Genomic DNA, 22,839 nt, shown 5'->3' on the forward strand with positions numbered 1-22,839 from the left:
CAGAAAATGGCAGACGAAAAACCTCATAAGCAGAGCCAACTGTTCTATAGCGCATGATCAAAGTTGGCCGTACAGCTATAAAAAATATGAATTCTCCATGGAATTCTCGATTCTCGAAAACAAAAATTATTATACATTATGGTTGTCTATCTGTAATGTTAAATTTTTCTAAGGCAAGGCCTACCAATTTTGGGTTTGTTAATAAATCTAAAACTGTCAGCGCTAAAATTTTCGCAGTTCTTAAAGCATAAGGTTGAGCAATGGGAGAGTTTGCTGCTGCAGCAAATTCAATTGTATGAGGTTTATTTTCAACTCCTACACTAAAAACGGGGTGCAGGGATGGTAAACAATGCGATACGTTGCCAAAATCACTAGAAGGACCTCGTTTTTCATTTGGAGTGAATAATATACCTATGACAAAAATGTAACAAATTAACAATCAGTAAAAATCATAGCCAATGCAAAAGTAAAACCTACCATTATTGTTTCCATGGAAAACATAAATACTTTCAATTACTTCATTTTGAATAGCGTGCTTATAAAAACTATAATCATCATGTTGAATTTTAACTTGGCATCCGCATGCTTTAGCCGCACTTTCTATACAGTTTACAACTCGGTTTTTAAGTTTTTCCATATCAGAGGTCATTGCTGTTCTTAAAAGCAATTCAACTTTAGAACTATTGGGAATTACATTAACAGCATGACCACAATCTCGGATCGCAACTGCAAAATAAGTGGAAGAATTATAATTAACAAAACCTTTTACTGTTATTTCTTAGAAAACCTACTATTTATTCTGGCATCAGTCTTGATTTGTTGTCTTAACAGACTTATATTGTTGTAACACGCAACAGCAGCGTCTAAAGCATTTAATCCATCCCAAGGAGATGAGCCAGCATGAGCTTCTTTTCCTTCAAAATAAGCACACATCTGAAAACATTGATTTTCTCTACACAAACTCTGTAGATAAACTATAATGTTACACTATTTACCTCTAAAGCTGAGCTGAGTCCAACCCCTGAAGTATTTGCTGCAGATGGATGAGCCATCATAGCAAAATCCATATTGTCAAAGGCTCCTCCTTTTATTAAGTACACTTTACCTCCACCGCCTTCTTCAGCTGGAGTCCCAAAAACAACAATCTAGAAGAAAAACATTTTATTATAAAACAAACACTTTGAATATTATTACTGCAAACTTTTCCAAAGATGTTATAGGTCTCCATAGCATGTTTCACAGCCAGACTGCAAGCAACACCAACTTCTGCAATCAAATTGTGTCCGCAAGCGTGCCCTATCTGAGGAAGAGCATCATACTCGCAAAAAATCGCCGCTGTTATAACCTTTTCAGACCCTATAAAGAAAAAATAATTTATTTGCAGAAAAAATAAAACAAACTTTTGAAAAAGTATGATTACCATTCTTTCTCCTCTCGTACTCGGCTCTAAAAGCTGTAGGTAATATGTATTTTCTTTCGACTATAAAACCCCGCAATTCTAAAAATTCGGTGAGTAGATCATGGGCAAAATATTCTTCAAACTTCAATTCTGGCTTATTCCATATTTTTGAACTTAAAAGGGCCAAATTTTCCTTTTCAGTTTCTAATTTATCATTAACAGCTTTTTCAAATTCATTTTTCTTATATTCCGAAGCCATCTAAAGAAATAGCACTACCTACAATGTTAAAAGTTAAAAAAGATGACCTAAATGTGCTCTTTCAAAATACGGAATACAATATTTCCACCCAGTCATAAAATCCCAGTAAAATTAAAATTTATCCAAGGAAATCTATAGATAAGATTACATAATACTATAGGGGACTTATATTTAACCCTTGGTAAAAAGCACTTATCAAATTATAAAACATGAGAAACCACACAGATACAAGAGGACAATTTATAAAGGCTAATAATGAGATGTTTATAAATACAGAAATTAGGGTCCCTCAATCTACATGAAGAATTTATATGGGGAGATAAGGATTTCATTTCGATAACCAATTAAACATATTTATGAGATACCAGTACTTTAAAAGGGTACATGATACTCATATATATTACTATGGCCCTACAGAATAAAAGGAGTATTTAAAATAAAATTATAACTGTCAAAGAGACCAGTTTGAAACTTGAAAAATTTATTTTCCTACATGGATCACAAATTTTTTGTAGAATCAGGATTTTGTTTTAATATTTTAGGCCTATTTTTAAAGTTTTGATTTAGTTTATAAACAATTTAAATTTGAATACAATACATTAAAATTTAATTGAAAAGTTTAAATTTTATTTTTGTTAACTCGAAATATTGAAACAATTTTTTTGGGTCTAAGACCAAAGGAAATACAAACATTATTCACAAATACAGTTTTACAAAGCTTACGAGACGCGATTTTATGGCAATGTTTAAAAATGACTGGATTCATGCTTGGAGGATAGTGTAATGTTGCGATTATTTACATAAAATGCTATCCCAGCATTAACCACAATTAAAAACTTTTTTTGTTTACTACAGATGTGATTTTTTTCAGCCATCATATATACACCAATTCAAAGGGTCATTTTTCTCCTTCTTCAATACCTGCCTGCGTCATAAGTTCACCAATATTTTTTTCCAAATCATCAATTCTATGCCCCATATCATCGAGTAAATAAAACGTTAAGGGAAAAGTTCCAATTATTAAATTAATTCTTACTCCCTATCTATGGTAAACTTGACTTGTACAAGATTTTAAATTGAATAAAGTAGGCAAGCATTTAAAGGATATTTCTAGCCAATATTTGATCCGACATAACTTGAAACTTGTCCTGCATTTGTTGCAAAAGGTTTTGAACCTTAAAAACAAAGGGCAAATGACCAAGGCTTATTATTTAAATAAACATTTGACTATATCTTTACGATTTTTCTTTTTACGGCCCGCTATTTTAAATACATCCGAGAACATACTTACGTATTGTGTTAAATCTTGTAAGTTTTTCGGGTCTTGTACTACTAGTTCTCCAGTATTTTTACTTAAATCACTTTTCATATCATGAGATTTTTGAGATTGAGGGCCGTCCGCCATTTTAAATTTTACTTTTCAAGAGAACGGAAAATTTCGTCATACAAATTGCGCACGCGCTCTGCGTGATTCTAAGGAAGACGAATCACCCTTACCAACATCTTTCCATCCTCTAAAATCTCGTCTATTTTTGGCCTATTTTTCAGAAACAATAGGGAGAGGGTTGTGAGAGAGGTAAATAAATACTAAAATATCATCATCATATTCGAAACTTTTATTACAACAATAATAAGTATAATAATAACACCTATTGACCTATTTAGCTTCTTTTTATATATTTTATATAAACGTTTATGTACATTTATTTATTTTTATATTTTATTTATGGTATCCAAGTTATTCGCGAAGCTGTTTTTTTAGAGAGAGCCCCTTGAACAAGTAGACCGTAACCATAACTCGGAATACATATAACGTACATTTGGCAGCGTGGGAAAGTTTTAAATTAAATTAAAAACAGAGTCCCTCATTTGAACAAATCAACCGTATATACAAAAACATACCACCTAAACACGTGAAATTTAAACAATAATTACGTTAAAATTTTAAGAACTATCTACCGGGGGGAAGGGAGAGGGGCATACACCAAACCGTGTGAAGATGAAGATGTCCATGTACCTTTTACACACGCGATTTCGCATTTCTGAGCAATAGATTTTATGATAAAATATACTATAATTGTTCGAGTCCTTTATGTAATTTCAATGGCCGGGATTGTGGTGGGAAAGGTATATCTATTTTCCAGATCGTCTGGCTGCTATTAATTGACTGGACTTCGCAACGTCGTTATCCTATATGATGGGTTGAAAATGAAATTTGTAAAAAAGGAAATCACGTCCCCGAAACTACTCGATCGTTAAAGCAGCATTCCCATTAATACGGAGACTGTCCAAGCGGAAGCCAAGTTGGTTCCTGGCCCCACTTGGCTAGTCTACCCCAGTGAAAAATCTTACATCGTGAAGGAAAGCCTTCTCGTCTCCGATCCTGGCGTTCAGACCGAAGAAGTCTTGGGACGCCGCGCAAGGGATGGATTCTTCCTCGGTCGCGCAAGTCAGAGAGAACTGGTTGAAGACGGTTTGGTTTCCGCACAAGAAACTGAACAACCTGGTCTCAACGTTTCCGTCGGCGTGAGTGTCGGTGTGACAGACGTGGAAGATCTGGCAGTTATTGTCTACGTCGGCGAAGTACCCATCTTGCGGCGGACAACTGAATGTGGTCTTGATGGACCCTAAGAGCAATTCAGCGCCATCTGGAAGATTGTAGGCACCACCGACTTGCCTCTTGTTCTAAGTTAAAACGTTAAGTATTTTAGTAACTACTACTACAGCAAATTTAAATGTATTTACCCTCTGAATAGAGTTGGATAAAACGACTGTGGCGACGATAGCTGTAATATTAATATTAACCGCGTCATTAATATTAAAAATAATTAATAATTTAAGAGGATCAATCTATAAAGAGCACTTACAAAGAACAACGGCGATTTTATAAGACATGACTAAGCGGTAGACGGCGGTAACGGAGAGACCTGACCAGAAAATGTCAAACTTTCAAATAAATCTGGACTCAAAACCAACCGTTCCATAATTTTTTTCGCGGTGTTTATTCTCATCTCGTATATAAAAAAAGCTCATTCTTATTAAGTTTGGTTAAAAGGGGGCCCTACTCGGGTTTAAATTACAAAAGCTTTCTTAATAATGACGAATTGTACACACAAAAGACACGGCGAAGTATACGCTAGAAGAATACCCTAATAATATGGAAAAAAATAGGAAACGGGTTTTCGTATCATTCTCTTTCTCTATTATTAGCCGTGTCTCTCAAAAGAGAGGTGTTAAAAAGGTGCGAGGGGACGTGATGGGTCCTCGAAATTTCTGGTTGAAAAACCGTGGGTGGCGACAGATAAGGAGGGTCAAGAAGGCTATTTATATCTTTTGAGGACAATAATGCCGTTTCCTAAAACCTTTCTTTTTCGGGGTTTATTATTAAATTAGATATACAGCTGGGGAATTATAAATTAGAATTTCAATTTATGGAACCTAGATAAAGACGGAGGTAGCCGGAAAATAGGTCAACTACCATCCGAAAATAAAAGCCCTTTAACACGGACCAACCGGGTCGTCTAACGGAGTTGTACAATCGCTTGATTTTTAGGGATTAGTGATTTAGGAAAGGCATACTGCGAAATTTAAACGGATTCGATAGATAGTAAAATCTACGACGTAAATTTTGATCTTTATACCGTATTTAAACAGTTTAGATGCCGTATTTCAAATATTTATCTTTTTACGTGGGGTAATATATTATTAAAATTAGCGGAAGCGAAAATCCCCGTATCGCGACTTCACCTAGCGCACGGAAACTTTACGGGGAAGCCCCACTTTAAGAAACGCGCATTTTCCGACTGCAAAGGTTTTTCATCCTATAAAGCTATACGAGCTTACCTAAAGAGTGGTTAAAAAATCACAAGTTGCTGGTGACTGTATTCCAAACAGTGATGGAAACTGAATTGACTGTTCTTCATTCGCGCGGCATCCTTTTATACGCTTTCACTTTTTGGGGTCCCAGAGATGAGCACGCCGTTGCCGCCAATCAGCCGGATCCTTTCGACCAATCACGCGCTCGCATTTAGCGTGACGGGTTGCGGATGATTTTCAGGTATTGGAAGGGAGCGGGAGGCCTCCCCCACCCGCGAGTTCCCGTTACGGGTCGGGCGAGGATGATGCCGACGCGGCTGGAGGTGGCGGTGGGGGTGCTCGCCGAGGGGTGTTAAAGGTCAAGCCGAAGGTCGTCGAAGAAGCTCCGGGCTAAACTCGCGACGGAAGAAAGGAACTATGTCACTCCCATCCAACTGGTTCTTCTTTCCACACATTTTTCAATACACGCCGCGGCAATAAGTGGAATGCCAAAATCTTTCAAATGACCGGTTAGAGCATTTATTACTTATAAAGAATTCAATAAATATGGAACAAAAACATGATTATACACCCACCGCGCCACGTCAATTTTTTTTATCACTCTTTCAAACTTTACGAACTTGTTAAACTCTTTATTTTCGGTTGTTGAAATTTTTGGACCCACTTTTGTCGGTCTTTTGTTTTAGTGAACTAAAAAAAGTTCGTTCTTATTTTAACGGCTTCTGTCATCGCTCATACGACGTAACTGTAAGTGTCAACGGCGAAAATAGATCTGAATTTATTATCACTTTTTTTCAGGATTTCATCGTAGAGTCGGGATATCCACACGGAGATAAGTTTGTATTTGGTCTTTTCCGTTATTGACTTAACCTGGGTAACTTTCGATAATATTCGTTTATTTTTGGCCAGCAACGGTAGAAAATTGAATTTACTTTGCTAATTCCGTCTCAGGCAAATAATTTAGAGCTAATTCTTTATTTACTCAGTAGCTGTCGCGATTACACATCAAGATTTCCCAAAATAGGAAACTCCAACAAAATCAGGCGTATATGCACAAGGAAAATAAATTTGAAATTTATAATTTTGTTTCTTTTAGCCTTAGATTTTGATAACATTTTAGGCCAATATGAGAAAAATAAATTTTAAATTTATCATTTTGTTTCTTTTAGCCTTAGATTTTGATAATATTTTAGGCCAATATGATAAAAATAAATTTAAAATTCATAATTTTGTTTCTTTTAGCCTTAGATTGTGGTATGATAAAAATAAATTTAAAATTCAATATTTGTTTCCGTAAATTTGTATTTTGATATCAATTTAGGGTTATATGATAAATTTAGGGCTATATGATAAAAATAAATTTAAAATTCATAATTTGTTTGTGTCTTTAGGGCTATATTTATCGACAAATAGCAATTTTAACCAACAACAACTGTATACAATAGAGCGCCTGTAGAAGCGTTCCACACACACAGCGCACGATCATTCCGGAGAAAGTTAATTTACAGGATATATCCTACTACCGCTATCTCTACTACAATCCGGTAGAAATGACGTTAAACATAATACAAGCATTATTGAGGTGATCATTCTGAAATAAATTGTTTACTAACTCAACTTTCGGATTAAATTACACCGAAATTTCCATTTAAGAAAAACTTCTTTAAATCTAATAGGATTGACATACAATGAAGCTTATATCAAGTATATGAAAATGTACAAGAAAACGGTAAGCTTGACCCAAAATCTTTGAAACAAGTATAGAAAACATCGGGAAGAGTTAGCCTGAGGCTGAAGAAGAATTGATGGGGGGGGGGGGGCGACGAATTAGAATTACTCCCACAACATATCCCATCTCTCGCTCATCTTACGGACCGTTCGAGCTCAAACATTCTCGATTCGCCTCCCCCCCTTACTAAACGCAGAAGCCATCATTTGGTCACCCCCCCCCCCTCCCTACGCCATCCGGCTGCATACACGTCCCGCTGTGAGCACTCTTTGGTCACGCTTAGGTCAATAGAAAGCCGGTCTTTTTTGGGGAATTTAGGATGGCCAAATAATGTAGAAATAATCCCCTTTGCGCCCTTTTTTTATACACTTTCGTTTTTTACGACAAAAAAAATGCTTATATATATAAGAACGTTTTTCTTATTCAGCAGAAGCACCATCGTGAATAGCGTAAAAAAATTAAATTGCCTTAATTAAGGAGTCGATTTGAATATATTTTCTTTCGTATTAAATCGAAGCCCTGTTGTAACTAGCAATTCGTGATTTTTAAATTATTCGGGTTATATTTCTACATTTTACTACTTTTTCTATTAAATTGTAAAAACTCGACATAGCAGGTCAAGTATTGTATCGGAATTTCGACATTTAAAATAAAAATCGATTCTTTAGCAAGAATTTCTTCAATTTGGTTTTTTAATTAATAATTATTCAATAATTAATATTCACCCACCGGTGTGTTACGATCGCCAATTTTATTTCTTTAGTAATTGTTTTGTACGGTCTAAAACTGGAACCATTATCCGAGCCATTATCGGTGTATATCAGTCGATTCAAATGCTGAAATTCAAGGCTAATTAATGCTCTCACCCACCTATAACTAACATTGACAAAGAAGAGTATTAATTGATTTTTTTTATATATAAGCAATGATCACCGATTATTAAAGTACGATAATAACTGTATTGAGAGTAATAATTACGATAATTGCTATTGAAGGTCGGGATTGATACAGTCGTGGGTAATTTAATTGTCTCTTCGGGCTATTAAATAAAATTCTTTAAAAGTTGAGTTTAATTTCAATAGTTCGATATAGAGTTGTAAGTCAGAAAATTACCGACTCCTTTTTTCCGGAAAATTTTCCGTATTTTTCCGAAAAAAAGAAAAAAAAGGGTTTTAATTCCATGATTAGCTTGACATTGTTTGCCAATTTAAATTTCGCTGCATTTTTGGCTCATTTTTTCGGATCCAAAATTAAAACTAAACCTCTAGACTACTCTGGAATAAAAACCCTTAAAAAGTAATATATGTTTAAATATTTTATTTTTCCGATTTGCGGAAAAATTTCCGGAAATTCTTCTGCATTAAAATTTTTTCGAGAAATTAACAACTCTATAGTTCGATTCGATGGATTTAGATTTTTAAGGTTGGCGAGGGTGGATACATCATTCCAGTCAAGATTTTGAATACATAATAGTTATATAATAAATTATATAAATATTTATTGGCTTTTACATTTTAATATTATTTTTATCAAGTTGTTATTAGATCGATTAAGAGCTGAAAAAAAAAATCGATGTTCGAGACGACTTGATCAGTCATCTTCCGCCCAAAGTGGCACCACACCCAAAATGCAACGTGATTTCTCTAAAGCGTACCCCAAAAAACAATAAGCATAATATGTAGAAAAACCTATTAAAACAGTAACCGGTTTACTTTCAACTAAGACTTTCATTGTGTGAATAATACAGAGTCTCTCCTCCTCTTCCCCACTGAAGAATCTACTCTATAAATCATTAATATATAAAATGCGAGAATAATAGATCTCGACGCGTGTTCAAAAATACTTACACAATAGGATTATCAAAACGTCCCACTTTGGGATAAAAAATATATTATTTATTGGAAAAACTAACTTAACCAAGTAAAGGGGCAATTACATTTTCTACTTCAAAAACCGCTTAAAATTGTCGTAATTTTTCGTCTAAGTGAGAAAAGGGAGGGGCGTGACGGACAGACATCGCTACCACTTCCGGAAGCTGGCTGAAGGATGTGGGTCACACCGAAGAAAGGGACGACCCTTCATAATTCAAATTGGGCTTTTTTTGCGGACGTCTTTTGTTCCTTTTAGAGGGGAGAAGATTCGTTCCTTCGTCAGGTAGGGCCAGCTTGGTTTTGCTGTTATTATTCTTATTCCTAGAATTATTCAAAAGTGGGTCCACGTTCGACACTGTAAAGTCTCTCTTATATAATTCAACGGCTGAAACGCGAAGACTGTACCATTTACCCAGTCTTAGTCTGAATTATCAGATGACAGCCTGTCAGGCGCAATTTTAATAGAGGTAATTTGTTAATTTCGATGAGCTACGAGTCTTACAGTGGACCCAATTGCTGTTTCGAACACAATTACCGTCTATTATACAGTGGCGTATCACACCCAACGACCGCTGAAAGTTCCTGGAAAGTAGAAATATCCTTTTAATGGAAATATTGCCTCAAACACATTTTTTTAAGGAAGACTTCAACCTTTTAATCTACACTAAGCGCCGAAAATGTCAAAAGATATAATAGAGAGTAGAAAATATTGGTGATCAAAATACTAATTTTTAATTTCCTTTAAGAACAGTCACTATTTCTGGTTTCCGTCTAATCATGAACGCATCCATCCCGAATGGAACGATTCTTGCTAGGATCGTCCCAAACGGAGAAATTATTACTAGAATCTTCCCAAACGGAAATATTCTTTCTAGGATCATCCCGGACAGAACGATTCTTGCCAGGATCGTCCTGAACGGAAAGATTCTTTCTAGGATCGACCTTGACAGTAAGATCCTTTCTAGGATCATCCCGGATAGTAAGATTCTTACTAGGATCGTCCCGGACAGAATGATTCTTGCTAGGATCGTCCCGGCAAGTAAGATTCTTACTAGGATCGTCCCGGACAGAACGATTATTCCTAAGATCGTCCTGAATGGAACGAATCTTGCTAGGATCGTCCTGAATGGAATGATTACTTCTAGGATCGTCCTGGACAGTAAGATTATTTCTAGGATCGTCCCGGACAGAAAGATTCTTGCTAGGATCGTCCCGGACAGAACTGTTCTTGCTAGAATGGTCCCGGACAGAACGATTCTTGCTAGGATCATCCTGAACGGAAGGATTCTTTCTAGGATCGTCCTGGACAGTAAGATTCATTTTAGGAACGTCCCGGACAGAACGATTCTTGCTAGGATCGTCCCGGAGAGTAAGATTCTTACTAGGATCGTCCCGGACAGAATGATTCTTGCTAGGATCATCCCGGACAGTAAGATTCTTACTAGGATCGTCCCGGACAGAACGATTATTCCTAAGATCATCCTGAACGGAACGATTCTTGCTAGGATCGTCCTGAATGGAATGATTCTTTCTAGGATCGTCCTGGACAGTAAGATTATTTCTAGGATCGTCCTGGACAGTAAGATTCTTTTTAGGATAGTCCAGGACAGAACGATTCTTGATAGGATCGTTCCGGACAGTAAGATTCTTACTAGGATCGTCCCGGACAGAATGATTCTTGCTAGGATCATCCCGGACAGTAAGATTCTTACTAGGATCGTCCCGGACAGAACGATTATTCCTAAGATCATCCTGAACGGAACGATTCTTGCTAGGATCGTCCCGAATGGAATGACTCTTTCTAGGATCGTCCTGGACAGTAAGATTATTTCTAGGATCGTCCCGGACAGAAAGATTCTTGCTAGGATCGTCCCGGACAGAACGGTTCTTGCTAGAATGGTCCCGGACAGAACGATTCCTGCTAGAATGGTCCCGGACAGAACGATTCTTTCTAGGATCGTCCTGGACAGTAAGATTATTTTATGGATCGTCTCGGACAGAACGATTCTTGCTAGGATCATCCCGGGCAGTAAGATTCTTACTAGGATCGTCCCGGACAGAACGATTCTTGCTAGAATCGTCCCGGACAGACCGATTCTTGCTAGGATCATCCCGGACAGAACGATTATTCCTAAGATCGTAGTGAAGGGAATGATTCTTTCTAGGATCGTCCTGGACAGTAAGATTATTTCTAGGATCGTCCCGGACAGAAAGATTCTTGTTAGGATCATCCCGGACAGAAAGATTCTTGCTAGGATCATCCCGGACAGTAAGATTGTTTCTAGGATCGTCCCGGACAGAACGATTCTTGCTAGGATCATCCCGGACCGTAAGATTCTTACTAGGATCGTCCCGGACCGTAAGATTGCTTCTAGGATCGTCCCGGACAGAACGATTTTTGCTAGGATCATCCCGGACAGTAAGATTTTTGCTAGGATCGTCCCGGACAGAACGTTTCTTTCTAGGGTCGTCCTGGACAGTCAGATTAATTCTAAGATCGTCCCGGACAGAAAGATTCTTGCTAGGATCGTCCTGAACGAAAGGATTCTTCCTAGGATCGTCCTGAATGAAGGATTCTTTCTAGGATCATCCCGGACAGTAAGATTGTTTCTAGGATCGTCCCGGACAGAACGATTCTTGCTAGGATCATCCCGGACCGTAAGATTCTTACTAGGATCGTCCCGGACCGTAAGATTGCTTCTAGGATCGTCCCGGACAGAACGATTTTTGCTAGGATCATCCCGGACAGTAAGATTTTTGCTAGGATCGTCCCGGACAGAACGTTTCTTTCTAGGGTCGTCCTGGACAGTCAGATTAATTCTAAGATCGTCCCGGACAGAAAGATTCTTGCTAGGATCGTCCTGAACGAAAGGATTCTTCCTAGGATCGTCCTGAATGAAGGATTCTTTCTAGGATCGTCCTGGACAGTAAGATTGTTTCTAGGATCATCCCGGACAGTAAGATTCTTACTAGGATCGTCCCGGACAGTAAGATTGCTTCTAGGGTCGTCCCGGACAGAACGATTCTTGCTAGGATCGTCCTGAACGGAACGATTCTTGCTAGGATCGTCCTGAACGGAAGGATTCTTTCTAGGATCATCCTCGACAGTAAGATTATTTTTAAGATCGTCCCGGACAGAACGATTCTTGCTAGGATCATCCCGGACAGTAAAGGCCTTTTCACACGAGCCAACTTTTTGATCCAACTAGATGAGTCAACTTTGAGTTGAGTAAACTAGTTGGTTCGTGTGAATAAAAGTTCGATGAGTTGATCCACCAAAAAAGTACGCCAGAAAAAAATGGATCACTGATCCATTTTTGCTGACTCAGCATTTTGATTTGAAAAGTTGGCTCGTGTGAAAAGATCTTAAGATTCTTACTAGGATCGTCCCGGACAGAACGATTCTTGCTAGAATCGTCCCGGACAGACCGATTCTTGCTAGGATCATCCCGGACAGAACGATTATTCCTAAGATCGTTCTGAAGGGAACGATTCTTGATAGGATCGTCCTGAAGGGAACGATTCTTGATAGGATCGTCCTGAAGGGAATGATTCTTGATAGGATCGTCCTGAAGGGAATGATTCTTTCTAGGATCGTCCCAAACGGAAATATTATTTCAAGGATCGTCCAGTACAGAACGATTCTTGCTAGGATCTTCCTGAACGGAACTATTCTGGCTAGGATCGTCCAGTACAGAACGATTCTTGCTACGATCTTCCTGAACGGAACTATTCTGGCTAGGATCGTCCAGTACAGAACGATTCTTGCTAGGATCTTCCTGAACGGAACTATTCTGGCTAGGATCGTCCTGAACGGAAAAATTCTTGTTAGGATCTTCGTGAACGGAACTATTCTTGCTAGGATCGTCCCGAACGAAAAGATTCTTGCTATAATCGTTCCGGAGGTCAATATTATTGTCAGAATTGTCTAGAAAGTCCATAGTAATAACCGGAAAATCTATTTTAAGGGACCCTTGCCTGCACTTATTTTAAGAAATTCGCCTGAGGTTAAATTTTCATGAATAATATATGTAATTATTCTATAGCATAAAAAATTTAATTATTAGATTTAGAAGAGATCAAAAGTTCTTTGAAGAGTATAAAAGTATAGTTCAGGATCAATTAGATTCAAGGATAACCGAAATTTTTAATTTACCAACAAGACCGGACCTGCATTATTTGATTCACATCTCAAACAAGCATCAAGGGAAGAAGATAGAGGTGATGTGCAATTTCTTTGAGCAAGGAAGATCTCGAAGCAGAGATTGACAAAAAAAATTCAAAGTTCTGGGGATGACTAGAGTTCTTTCTTGTTGGCTGACACTATAAATATATTAATCCGTGGAGTAGATCACTCCCGTGATCATTAGGACACCCTCGTATGATTAAATCACTACTTGACTGTATAAAGAAAAAATTATGAAATCATTATTAAATTTTTTATCTTGATTAATAGGACTACCTTTTTTTTAATTTGCATGGCATATTTTCTAATTATTTTCACAACAATAGGCTAGTGTTTTGCAAATAGTAAGTCTTATTCAGTATTTAATTAAATCACTTTCTTAATTTATATAATTATATTAATATATTATTATATTATGTATAGTATAATTTTTCTGAGTTTTAGAAATTTATAGACCAAAATGTTATTTATGAAATTTTTGGAAGGGCAATTTGAGCAGTGCACAGATCATCAGTCGCCTCATAATATAGAGGAGGACTTGAACTACACCCTTCTATTATCCAAAGATCTCCTAGAACATGGCCTCCATGTAGTTGCTAATAATAATCACCTGGGCTAATCACTCTTATATTTGGAGCCATGTTACGTTGTATGCTTCCGTGTTTTGGCAAAAAGTTTGCGCCCATTGAAAACTTCATCTGGCAAAGATGGATACTTTTATCGTAATAGAAAATTATATACTTCTAACATTATGGATTTCCTATTATTATAGATTTTCCATAGATTTAGTGAACTATCAAGTTTGAGAAAATTACTAGTACAGAGCTCAATCTTGGAAGTTGTAAGAGAATCGGGGCACGTTTCTACCCAAATACAAATATATAGAAACGTTAGATATTACACTGCCCGTAGCCACGGGGGGGGGGGGCATTCTGGGGCAATGCCCCCTCAAAAATAAATGTTGCCCCATCAAATGAATCTAATTTAATCCATTCCCCCTCAAAGAATATTCTCTAACCCTTCATCTTTATTAGTTTTTTAAACTTCTATTCGTAGAAATTTTCCTTTTCGACCACTTGTCTTTGTCTAAGGCTTAGATCGTTATTTATAGGCAACTATTTCTTAATAAAATACAAGTTGTAGTACGGTCTGCTTCAGAAAGCAAGGGGTTTTTTTGTTGAAGACCAAAAACATTTCACGCCGCCACTTATGGTAATTTTCGAAATTAGGTAACAGAAAAAAATGTGCCCCTCACAATTAGCTACTGCCCCCTTAACGAAATATTTCTGGCTACGGGCCTGCGCACGCATTTACTATTTGGGTGGAAATCTTTCCAATATCGGACGTCGTTTCGCTATAAGCGGTGTTGCTGTGAAAGAACCAAGACGGCAGTCTAGTCTCTAGATTTGGGTTCAGTAGTATATGTGTTCAAGGTTCAAGTTGGCTAGTTTAAATCCCTTTTTAAGTAAAAAGGGATGTTTCACTAAATTTGGAAAAAGAAAAATTGATAGCCTTGAAGCTCGAGATTTCTTCGTGCTCGAAGAGGTAAGGAACTGTTTTTCGAGAGATGGAAAAGAATATATCATAGGTAAACTTAACTTCCGAAACATATGTGGAAGTTATGCCTGGTAACTGAAAGTCGGGGCAACCCTAAAATACGTTCACGTGTGTCCTGCAACCCCAAAATAAAAATCTTTAAGTGTTAGAAATCGCAAATGACCAGGACATTGCAGTCAGCACATATACAAGTAAAGAGTATAGGATTAGGTCCTTTCACCTGAGGTTAACGGTAATAGTTAGTGTAGGGAGCTGTTGGCTCGTGTGGCATGCCTCCTACGCATTGTAACCCGGCCTCCTGAATTAATTGCTTCAAAAGTCGCTTGATGACTTAAGCCCCATTTTCATGCTCGCTGGTAGCGGATAAAAATCGTCAAAATTCGCTTCCGCCACTCGCAAGCGTGAAAATAAAGCTAAAATATCTGTTTGAAACAGATCGACGCGGAAAGTGAAAAAGTATGTAGCTGAAGCGGATTTTGACGATTTTATCCGCTACCAGCGAACATGAAAATGAGGCTTTAGGCCTAAGGTGGTGCCTTGGGTATTAGCCTAGCTGATTATTATTATTATTACCTTAGTCCAAGCTTATTGTTTGACCTTAGTCCAGTGGCAAAGTGAGAAACTCTTCAAGGGGGTGTCAAAGATACGCCCAAGGGAGGGGTTTGGACCCTTGATATCGATTCCAATTGTTTCGAATCAGTTGTGTGAGCCAGGCTAACTCGTTTTCTACCGCTTACATGTGAACGTAGCTTATACATGTAGTCCTTGTCCAGAATGTTCGGTTTTTTTAAAGATCTGTCCACCGAATGCGGATTTAGAAAATTTACGATATTAAGTTAGCTAATAATAAACAAGTTTAAAAGAAGTAAACACAAATAATATTTTTTATTTAGAAAAGTATCTTCGGGGTGAATAAAACTCTTAAAATTAAAAGTAAACGTACAATTTAGTAATCGCGTGAGTAGACTCGCTTAAGGCGTGAGTAAAAATGCAAAGGATATACCGGCATTTAATATAAAATGAAAGGAATATGAAAGGGATAACAATTCACCAAAACGGAAACAAAACACATTATATAATTATAATAATTATAGATTTACAATTTTAAATTCAATATAAAAAATAAAAAAATAAAGAAAAAAAATATTTAAAGCTTTCCGTTAGAAGAAGTAGTTCCCACTAAAAGCAGTATAAACTTCCATATTTCTGGTCGATTATCGAATTTCTCATTTCTGCCACTAGGGGTGATTGGCGCTATTTACGTTTTAAAATAAGTCGGAACACAAGGTGCGAAATGTGTCATCCTGAGATTTAGTGATTTGATATGGATATTACAAGATTACTTCGGCGCCCCTATTTTGTTAGCACCCGGAAATTAGTTAAATTAGGATAAATTTGGGAATTTCCAAGCTTATTAGGTAAAATTAAAGAAATTTAGGTGAAATCCAATAAATTTATGAAAAATGGATGAAATTAGACAAACTTTTGAAATTTGGGTTATGCAAAAAAATTAAACAAACTAATTTAAATGAATATGAAAAACCCGAAATCGTTAACTTTTCCAAATTTCATCCAATTTACCCAATTTCATCTGTTTTACCTAATTTTATCCAATATGTATCCAAATTATATCAATATTCCTCATTAAGCTTCATTTTTATTTATTAACACTTATCAGACATTTCCGAAATTGCTTATATTTACTGAAATATTTATAAATTTGAAGTTTAGATTTTTCACAAAAAATTCCCACGCTGTTTTAAATTGGAAAAATAAATATTATTCTTAATTGTGAAAAACACTTTCTGTTGCCTTGGAAAAACGAAAGCTCATTTAACTTCTCCCTTCAGCGAGTGTTAAGTTACATGACGATCTACTAACCCCCCGACTTTGAACCAAATCGGAGATAAAAACCTCGGGTAGTTTCCTTGTAAGTGAAGTTCTCAAAAATTAGGTTTGCCATTAAACGTATTAAAAGTAATATGATATGACGCTACTCCACTGAATTTTTTTAATTACATTTCTCGAAAAAATTCCAAAGCCTCTGGTGTAAAAACCGTTTTTAAAAATTTCGTCAACAAAAAGTTATTTCTTTCGTTAACCTTGCCAAATATTTATCATCAAATTGGAGGTCGCGATATCAGTGAGCAAATATATAAAAACGCGAAAGGTCAAAGAAAGCGCCATTTAAGATATTACACTAATTACGGTGTTAGTGCCTCTGTAAACAAAAAATTATCATATGGCGAGCGATAAAAATTCGCGCAGAAAGGGAAGGGGGTAGAGGCATACCAAAACGTGAAAGAAACAAGATATAATTACAGCCGCGAAACCCCGGTCGTAAACCAGATTTGACGGTCAGTGATGGGCACCGATTAGAAAACACGTTAAACAACAGATATTGGACAAGGGTTAAATTGGCAGTTCAGTCAAGGGGTAAAGTCAGTGAAGTCATCTCCCTATTTCTTCTAACAAATCTGTCAACTAAAAGCGGGGAAAAACGTTAGTTAATAATTACCAGTAGGAAAAGATCTCAGACTACATCAAAAAAGGAGCCGGGTCTATAAGCCTTAAGGCTGGTTTTCACTCGGGCAAAAACGCCACAACGGTGAGAGTCGACGCAAAAATATTGCATTAGGCCTAACGGGAATTTTTCGCGTTGACGTTCACCGTCGTGGCGTTTTTGCCCTAATGAAAACCAGCCTTAACCGAAATAAAAAAACAACCTTCTATATCAGGAGAGCGTATCGTCTCAAATTAAGCGTAATAACATTTTGGCCCGCCCCAATTACTGGCTCATCCTCTTGTTCTACTGTCGGTTATTTTGGAAGTTATAATACAAGACGCGCATCCTCTAGTTGACGTCCTTCACCGACTTATGGCAACCTTTCTTTCATTATCTATTCTCTCCGTCTTAGTCGCAACCGCCACCCCCCGAATTCCCTCTTCAGTGTCTTCTTCGCGCCGGCGAAAATATCTCGAAACTAGTCTGTCCTGTTTCCTCGGCGACTTATCGGAGACTGAAAATGATGCACGCACCCACCTTCTTCGAATTTTCTAATAACGTTTATTCCGGAATATAAATTCCCATATATCTTGATATTCAAATTAACCGCTAGAGCGACTACGAGGATCAGATCGTTGCGTTTAACCAGTAATTTAGAGGGAGGAATTGTTTATAAAATGTTGGAAGACTCGTCCTATAGGCCTTTATACCATAGCATCTCGTAAATTTTTAATTTTCAAAAACTATTTGAAGCGAATGTTTTATTGAATAAATTAACGTTGAATATTTTGATTCTTTGGTTATACGTTGAAAATCATATATTGGGATTTTGAGATTTCACATTCATTCTATCGGATTTGATTGGAAAACTGCGGTATAAACCCTAAAGGAATTATTTTATAAAATGGAGAACCGTCTGCTAAACCCGCACTGTGACTTGTTTTTAACGTCATCTTTGTGGCAGAAATGATAAATTAGGTGATCCACAAGAAATATGGACCGTTACACTTGTAGGTAGACGAGTATTTCATTGTTAGGCTCCATGCTTTTATGAATTCATTAGATTGCATCACCTTATACTTTCTTTATCGCGTATCACCATATGTAACATAATTACTCATAAGTATGCCTCTGTATAACATTTCCATTGAAAAAAATTCAATGAGACCTTGTTTCACGCGAAACATACATTAAGCGGACCCAAAATGCAAAAATGCTTAAAATCCTTGCACTATTGAAAAGGTTACCATGGAAATGAAATCATGTGATCGCGAGGCACGAGCTAAACTTGACATGGGCAAAGCCAGAAACGCGCTAGGAATTTTCACTAACTTCCGTTTCCCATCAGAAAAGTTGATGACGCGAATTTCGTCACGGAGTTGTAAGTGACGTAATTTACGTCATATCCCGTGAACAAGGTTTCATTAACGAAAATGCTTTTATGGCATACTTATGAGTGATTATGTTACATATGGTATCACCTATAAGATGAAAGTGAATCCCTCGCACCATCTGGTAAATCACACATTGAAGGTTTAGCTGACCTTAAAATCAAGAACTTGAAAATCCAACTAAATATTTGGCAATATTTTCGCTCGAATATTGCGAATAAATGTTTATTTAATCCCAATCGTATAAAAGGGACAATAAGAGATTGAGAAACCTTATATTTAAAAAAGATGAAATAAATACGCCTAGCCTATAACCTTAATTGGACTCGGGGACCGGTTGGAAACTGAAAGGAACTCGTCACGTGCCCAAATATTTCTTTCAGGCACGCAATCGACAAAATTAAGATCTAAACATTGCACTACGATGAGACAAACAGCCCACTTTCTAACCAGTCATTAAGAATTAAGGAGCCACCCTCATATCACACATTGACAAACGTCCAAATATAGAGTATACGCTCGTAAATTGTCGGAAAACCATGACGTGGGAAGCGAAACGATAATTTGTTGTCGCATAAATGGTTATTTGCAATAAAATATGCCAAAAAGTTAGTAAATTAAAAAATGCAAAAATATATATTTATGAATTAACATAACTAGTTTCGATTTCTAGCCCGCAAATGTTGTTTTTTTACCCCGTTTCCTGGTAGGGCAAATATATCATGAACTCTCTCTCTCCTGCAGAAAACCAGGAAATAAATAAAACGTCTGCAGACCTACAATTGACTGGGAATCTCATCTCCCCATCTTTTTATTTTATTTTAGTCAACATCATCTCGGTAGTCGCCCACTTTCCTCCCATCGTCGCCGGGACTTATCCTTTCACTATTTTTCATTTTTGCTTTTCATTCTTTTCGACCACCAGCACACCGTTAATCCTTCACTCTTTGCCATTCAGCCGAATTCTACGTATACCAGCTTAGGAAGGTTTAACCCTTCTGTCGCGTAACTTATACGATAAAATAATATAGGAAACGGTTTTTGTCTGCCTTAAAAACCTATAATTGACTTTCGTCGAGTTAGGGTGCCGGGGGAAAGTTTCTGTGGTTAAGAGGGTAAAGTGTATTTAACATTTATCCACTCTTAACATTTATCATTGAATTTTATCGCCGAGACATTTCAAGAAGACGAAAAGCCAGTTTTCACGCCGTTAAACGCAATGATGGCGAGCGTCGATGGAACAGGCTGCGGTAGCCAGGATTTTTCAGTTGAGGGAGCCCAACAAATTCAAAGGCAAGGGCAAAGGGGGCACCCTTAAAAATCAATTTATTTCCTAAGGCCTATGAGCTTATAGGTCCACACGGGCCACACTGTCGTTTGGCATGGGAATATGTGGTTTAAATAGATATAAATTAAATTTATATAAAAGGTAAATTGAAGTTGAATTTCCAATCAGATAAGTTTGGTCTTAATTTCTTTGTGCTTTTACCACAAATTTATCCATACTTGGACTTACAAAGACTTGATTAATCTCATGCGAGCCGATATCGAAACTAAAATGGCGTGAACTGAGAACAAATTAATTGAGAACGTTCTATTATTGTGAACCATAGAACGTCACTACACGGAGGGAATCAAGTGAAATAAGCCGCAGTTAGTACTTCGGTAAAACTGAAAAAACGACGACAACGTACAATAGAATATAGACTACAGTACTACGGAAAATTAACCTTAGTTAGCATAGTCCAATCAATATTTGTACTTGATTACGTGCCATATTACTGTTTCTGCTACAGCTAAAACTTTCATCTTCAAATGGTGGAAGTGATACTAATATAATAAAGCAAGGTAGCAAGGTACACGAAAGTAAATACAATAGTTTGGACAGTTGGACGTAACTTAATATAATATGTGAATAGGATATTTTTTATTGATTTTGTTTACTTTGATATTTTTCTAGGGGCACAATGGTATTTTTAAGAGGGCACAGATACTTTTTGAGGGGGCACGATGGGGCGCTGTCAGAATTTTTGTGGGGCACAAATTATTTTTGAGGTGGCCCGGCCCCCTCAGGCCTCCTCGCTGGCTACGGGCCTGGGACGGAAAAAATCCCCGTTAGGCCTAATACAATATTTTTGCGTCGACGTTCACCGTCACGGCGTTTTTATTCTATTGAAAATCAGCCTTAGGACTAATTTTTTGTATCTAATAAAGACTAGCCTTTATCCGTCCAAAATTTTGAATACCTTATTTGTTTGTTGTGTCTGTTCTGAGCATTTGAGGGTGGGGTTTTCAACAATGCAATGGTTATGTGCCTGAAAACCTTTGCCCTACTACCATAATAGAAGTGCCTAGTGGTATCTTTGTCCATGCTATTTAACCCTCAACCCCAACCATCGCCAATAAAATTCGAATCTCCCTTTCAATAACTAAACTACCTTTGTGATTTGGGGAAGGCTTTTTATTGTTGGTGCTCCTGACCCAATTATTGTTAAACTTTCACCAAAAATGTTCCGAATCTTCACATTTGATAAATGAAATAAAAACCATTAATGCTGCTGCCTAGAGGGTCTGATCGGGGAGAAAATTGAGAACGCGAAATTTTCCCGCTCACGATCTCGACTCATCTTTCGACCTTTCGGGGCTATACACAGACAATTACGCAAAAAAACATCACCTGTTTTTTCACTTTTTCGTTAATTATAACCCCCACCCGTTCGGTTCCGACAATCCAGCCACTTGTTGGCACTGGCGCCGTCGCTAAATAGGTCTACTACCATTTACCACGCTCACTTAACAACGCTACTAAAGTTTGACTAACCCCTATTATTTCGACGTTATTGTGGAAGACGCGTTTACCCCTTGTAGTTGGCTGCGGGATGGCTTTTATTGTAGACGTAGGGAAAGTGTATCCGCAGGGGCTCCTAATTTGTTCCGATTGTTTAGGGAAACTACGCAAGCACGGATTTTCATTATAACAAAATTCAATAAAACTTCCTTTATCTAGAATCACGACCTTTCAATAATTATCTACAGCAAACTGAAATTTTACAATGATAATAGACTAATAGTCCGGATAAGAAAGATTTGTACGTATAAAGCCAACTTAAGTCGAATTTCAAATAAAAAAAAATCTAAAAATATGACCGGTATTTATGAAAGAAAATGATTAATTTCTTTGGGTGTTAGATCTCTTAGAAACCGCTACGATCACTTTTAGTTTTAACGTGATTTTAGTTAATGGAAAAACGAGTGTTTTGGGGCAATCAGAGTCTTTTTTAGGCCGATAGAGTTCACTTCCTCGAATTGAATTGCAAACAGGCGCGTCTCCTCGAGATATTTCGAACGGGGGATTTTTTGAAAGGATTATTCAGATTATATAACAAAAGATTCAACTTTCTTTTCAGCTTATTATTTCGTATTAAAACCGGCTCTTTTTTTAAGGTAATAGTTTGTCAATGTACCACACAGCACACACACACACATCAGATACAAAAGAATTTTCCATAAATGCCAGCGAAGCCGGTTTAGCGGCGATTTCCACGTTAAACTGTTTTATTTCCAACGTTTAAGTAATAACTGCGTTTTTCACGAGTTTTTTAGGCTACAATGGGACTCCAAATAGTCGCGTGTCTTGAGATGGATAAATAAAAATGTTTCATCTTTGTACTCGATGACCACAACGTAATCTGACTTATTACGAGCCCTTCATTGTCTGCACCTCAAAATGCTAGCAGGGAGGATGCTAGTGACCAGTTTTTGGTTTCGCAATCTCCCGAGTCTTTTAAGGCGTATTTTTCTTTCCCACTGAATGCAATTTGGCAACTATATAACCCCAATTTCCCCTCAAATAAATAATACGAATTATTGACATTTCACGTTTTATTTGAATATCAGGTCCTTAGTTAAACATGCAAATTACTTTCACCTCTCCAACTCGTTTGAGTAAAATTATACAACTTTCATAAAGAAAGCTTTTTAAGATTTCACCGGTGTTTAATTTTAACTCATCAATATTAGCTGGAACTAAGTACAAAAGAGGATAATTGTTAGAAACAGCTTATAATCAAGTATAATTTTTTATAAATTATTTCAAAAATATTCGTAAATACTAACGGTGCCAAA

General features: G+C 37.0%; 3 protein-coding genes across 3 annotated transcripts; all 3 read right to left on the reverse strand.

The window, feature by feature from the left end:
* Positions 1-132: 132 nt before the first annotated feature.
* Positions 133-1,704, reverse strand: LOC149926475 (peptidase M20 domain-containing protein 2-like). Its single transcript, XM_090158813.1, has 6 exons — positions 1,421-1,704; positions 1,202-1,356; positions 996-1,145; positions 792-933; positions 478-726; positions 133-411 (listed from the first exon to the last, which is right to left on the reverse strand). The coding sequence occupies exons 1-6, from the start codon at positions 1,656-1,658 to the stop codon at positions 137-139; spliced, it is 1,209 nt and encodes a 402-aa protein (XP_090014939.1). The 5' UTR covers positions 1,659-1,704; the 3' UTR covers positions 133-136.
* A 559-nt stretch (positions 1,705-2,263) lies between these two features.
* On the reverse strand, positions 2,264-3,099 carry LOC149926476 (uncharacterized). The gene is made up of 3 exons (XM_090158655.1): positions 2,950-3,099; positions 2,767-2,833; positions 2,264-2,645 (listed from the first exon to the last, which is right to left on the reverse strand). The coding sequence occupies exons 1-3, from the start codon at positions 3,061-3,063 to the stop codon at positions 2,557-2,559; spliced, it is 270 nt and encodes an 89-aa protein (XP_090014781.1). The 5' UTR covers positions 3,064-3,099; the 3' UTR covers positions 2,264-2,556.
* A 230-nt stretch (positions 3,100-3,329) lies between these two features.
* On the reverse strand, positions 3,330-5,550 carry LOC149926477 (uncharacterized). Its single transcript, XM_090158371.1, has 5 exons — positions 5,502-5,550; positions 4,526-4,585; positions 4,404-4,444; positions 4,011-4,343; positions 3,330-3,848 (listed from the first exon to the last, which is right to left on the reverse strand). The coding sequence occupies exons 2-5, from the start codon at positions 4,551-4,553 to the stop codon at positions 3,792-3,794; spliced, it is 459 nt and encodes a 152-aa protein (XP_090014497.1). The 5' UTR covers positions 4,554-4,585; positions 5,502-5,550; the 3' UTR covers positions 3,330-3,791.
* Between the last annotated feature and the right edge of the window lie 17,289 nt (positions 5,551-22,839).

This window comes from Leiobunum rupestre, chromosome 9 (assembly GCF_980474605.1).
Source record: "Leiobunum rupestre chromosome 9, qqLeiRupe1.1.hap1, whole genome shotgun sequence".
Lineage (NCBI taxonomy): Eukaryota > Metazoa > Arthropoda > Arachnida > Opiliones > Sclerosomatidae > Leiobunum > Leiobunum rupestre.

What these genes read in the sequence shown, in the direction of transcription:
- LOC149926475 (XM_090158813.1), bottom strand. Translation starts at nt 1,658, where the DNA reads ATGGCTTCGGAATATAAGAAAAATGAATTTGAAAAAGCTGTTAATGAT. An exon ending in GACTCAGCTCAGCTTTAGAG is followed by an intron (nt 934 to 995) that starts GTAAATAGTGTA and finishes CAATGTTTTCAG; the next exon opens with ATGTGTGCTTATTTTGAAGG. An exon ending in TTTCCATGGAAACAATAATG is followed by an intron (nt 412 to 477) that starts GTAGGTTTTACT and finishes TTTTTGTCATAG; the next exon opens with GTATATTATTCACTCCAAAT.
- LOC149926476 (XM_090158655.1), bottom strand. Translation starts at nt 3,063, where the DNA reads ATGGCGGACGGCCCTCAATCTCAAAAATCTCATGATATGAAAAGTGAT. An exon ending in TACAAGATTTAACACAATAC is followed by an intron (nt 2,834 to 2,949) that starts GTAAGTATGTTC and finishes TTTGTTTTTAAG; the next exon opens with GTTCAAAACCTTTTGCAACA. An exon ending in GGATCAAATATTGGCTAGAA is followed by an intron (nt 2,646 to 2,766) that starts ATATCCTTTAAA and finishes CGTTTTATTTAC; the next exon opens with TCGATGATATGGGGCATAGA.
- LOC149926477 (XM_090158371.1), bottom strand. Translation starts at nt 4,553, where the DNA reads ATGTCTTATAAAATCGCCGTTGTTCTTT. An exon ending in TAAAATCGCCGTTGTTCTTT is followed by an intron (nt 4,445 to 4,525) that starts GTAAGTGCTCTT and finishes TTAATATTACAG; the next exon opens with CTATCGTCGCCACAGTCGTT. An exon ending in TATCCAACTCTATTCAGAGG is followed by an intron (nt 4,344 to 4,403) that starts GTAAATACATTT and finishes GTTTTAACTTAG; the next exon opens with AACAAGAGGCAAGTCGGTGG.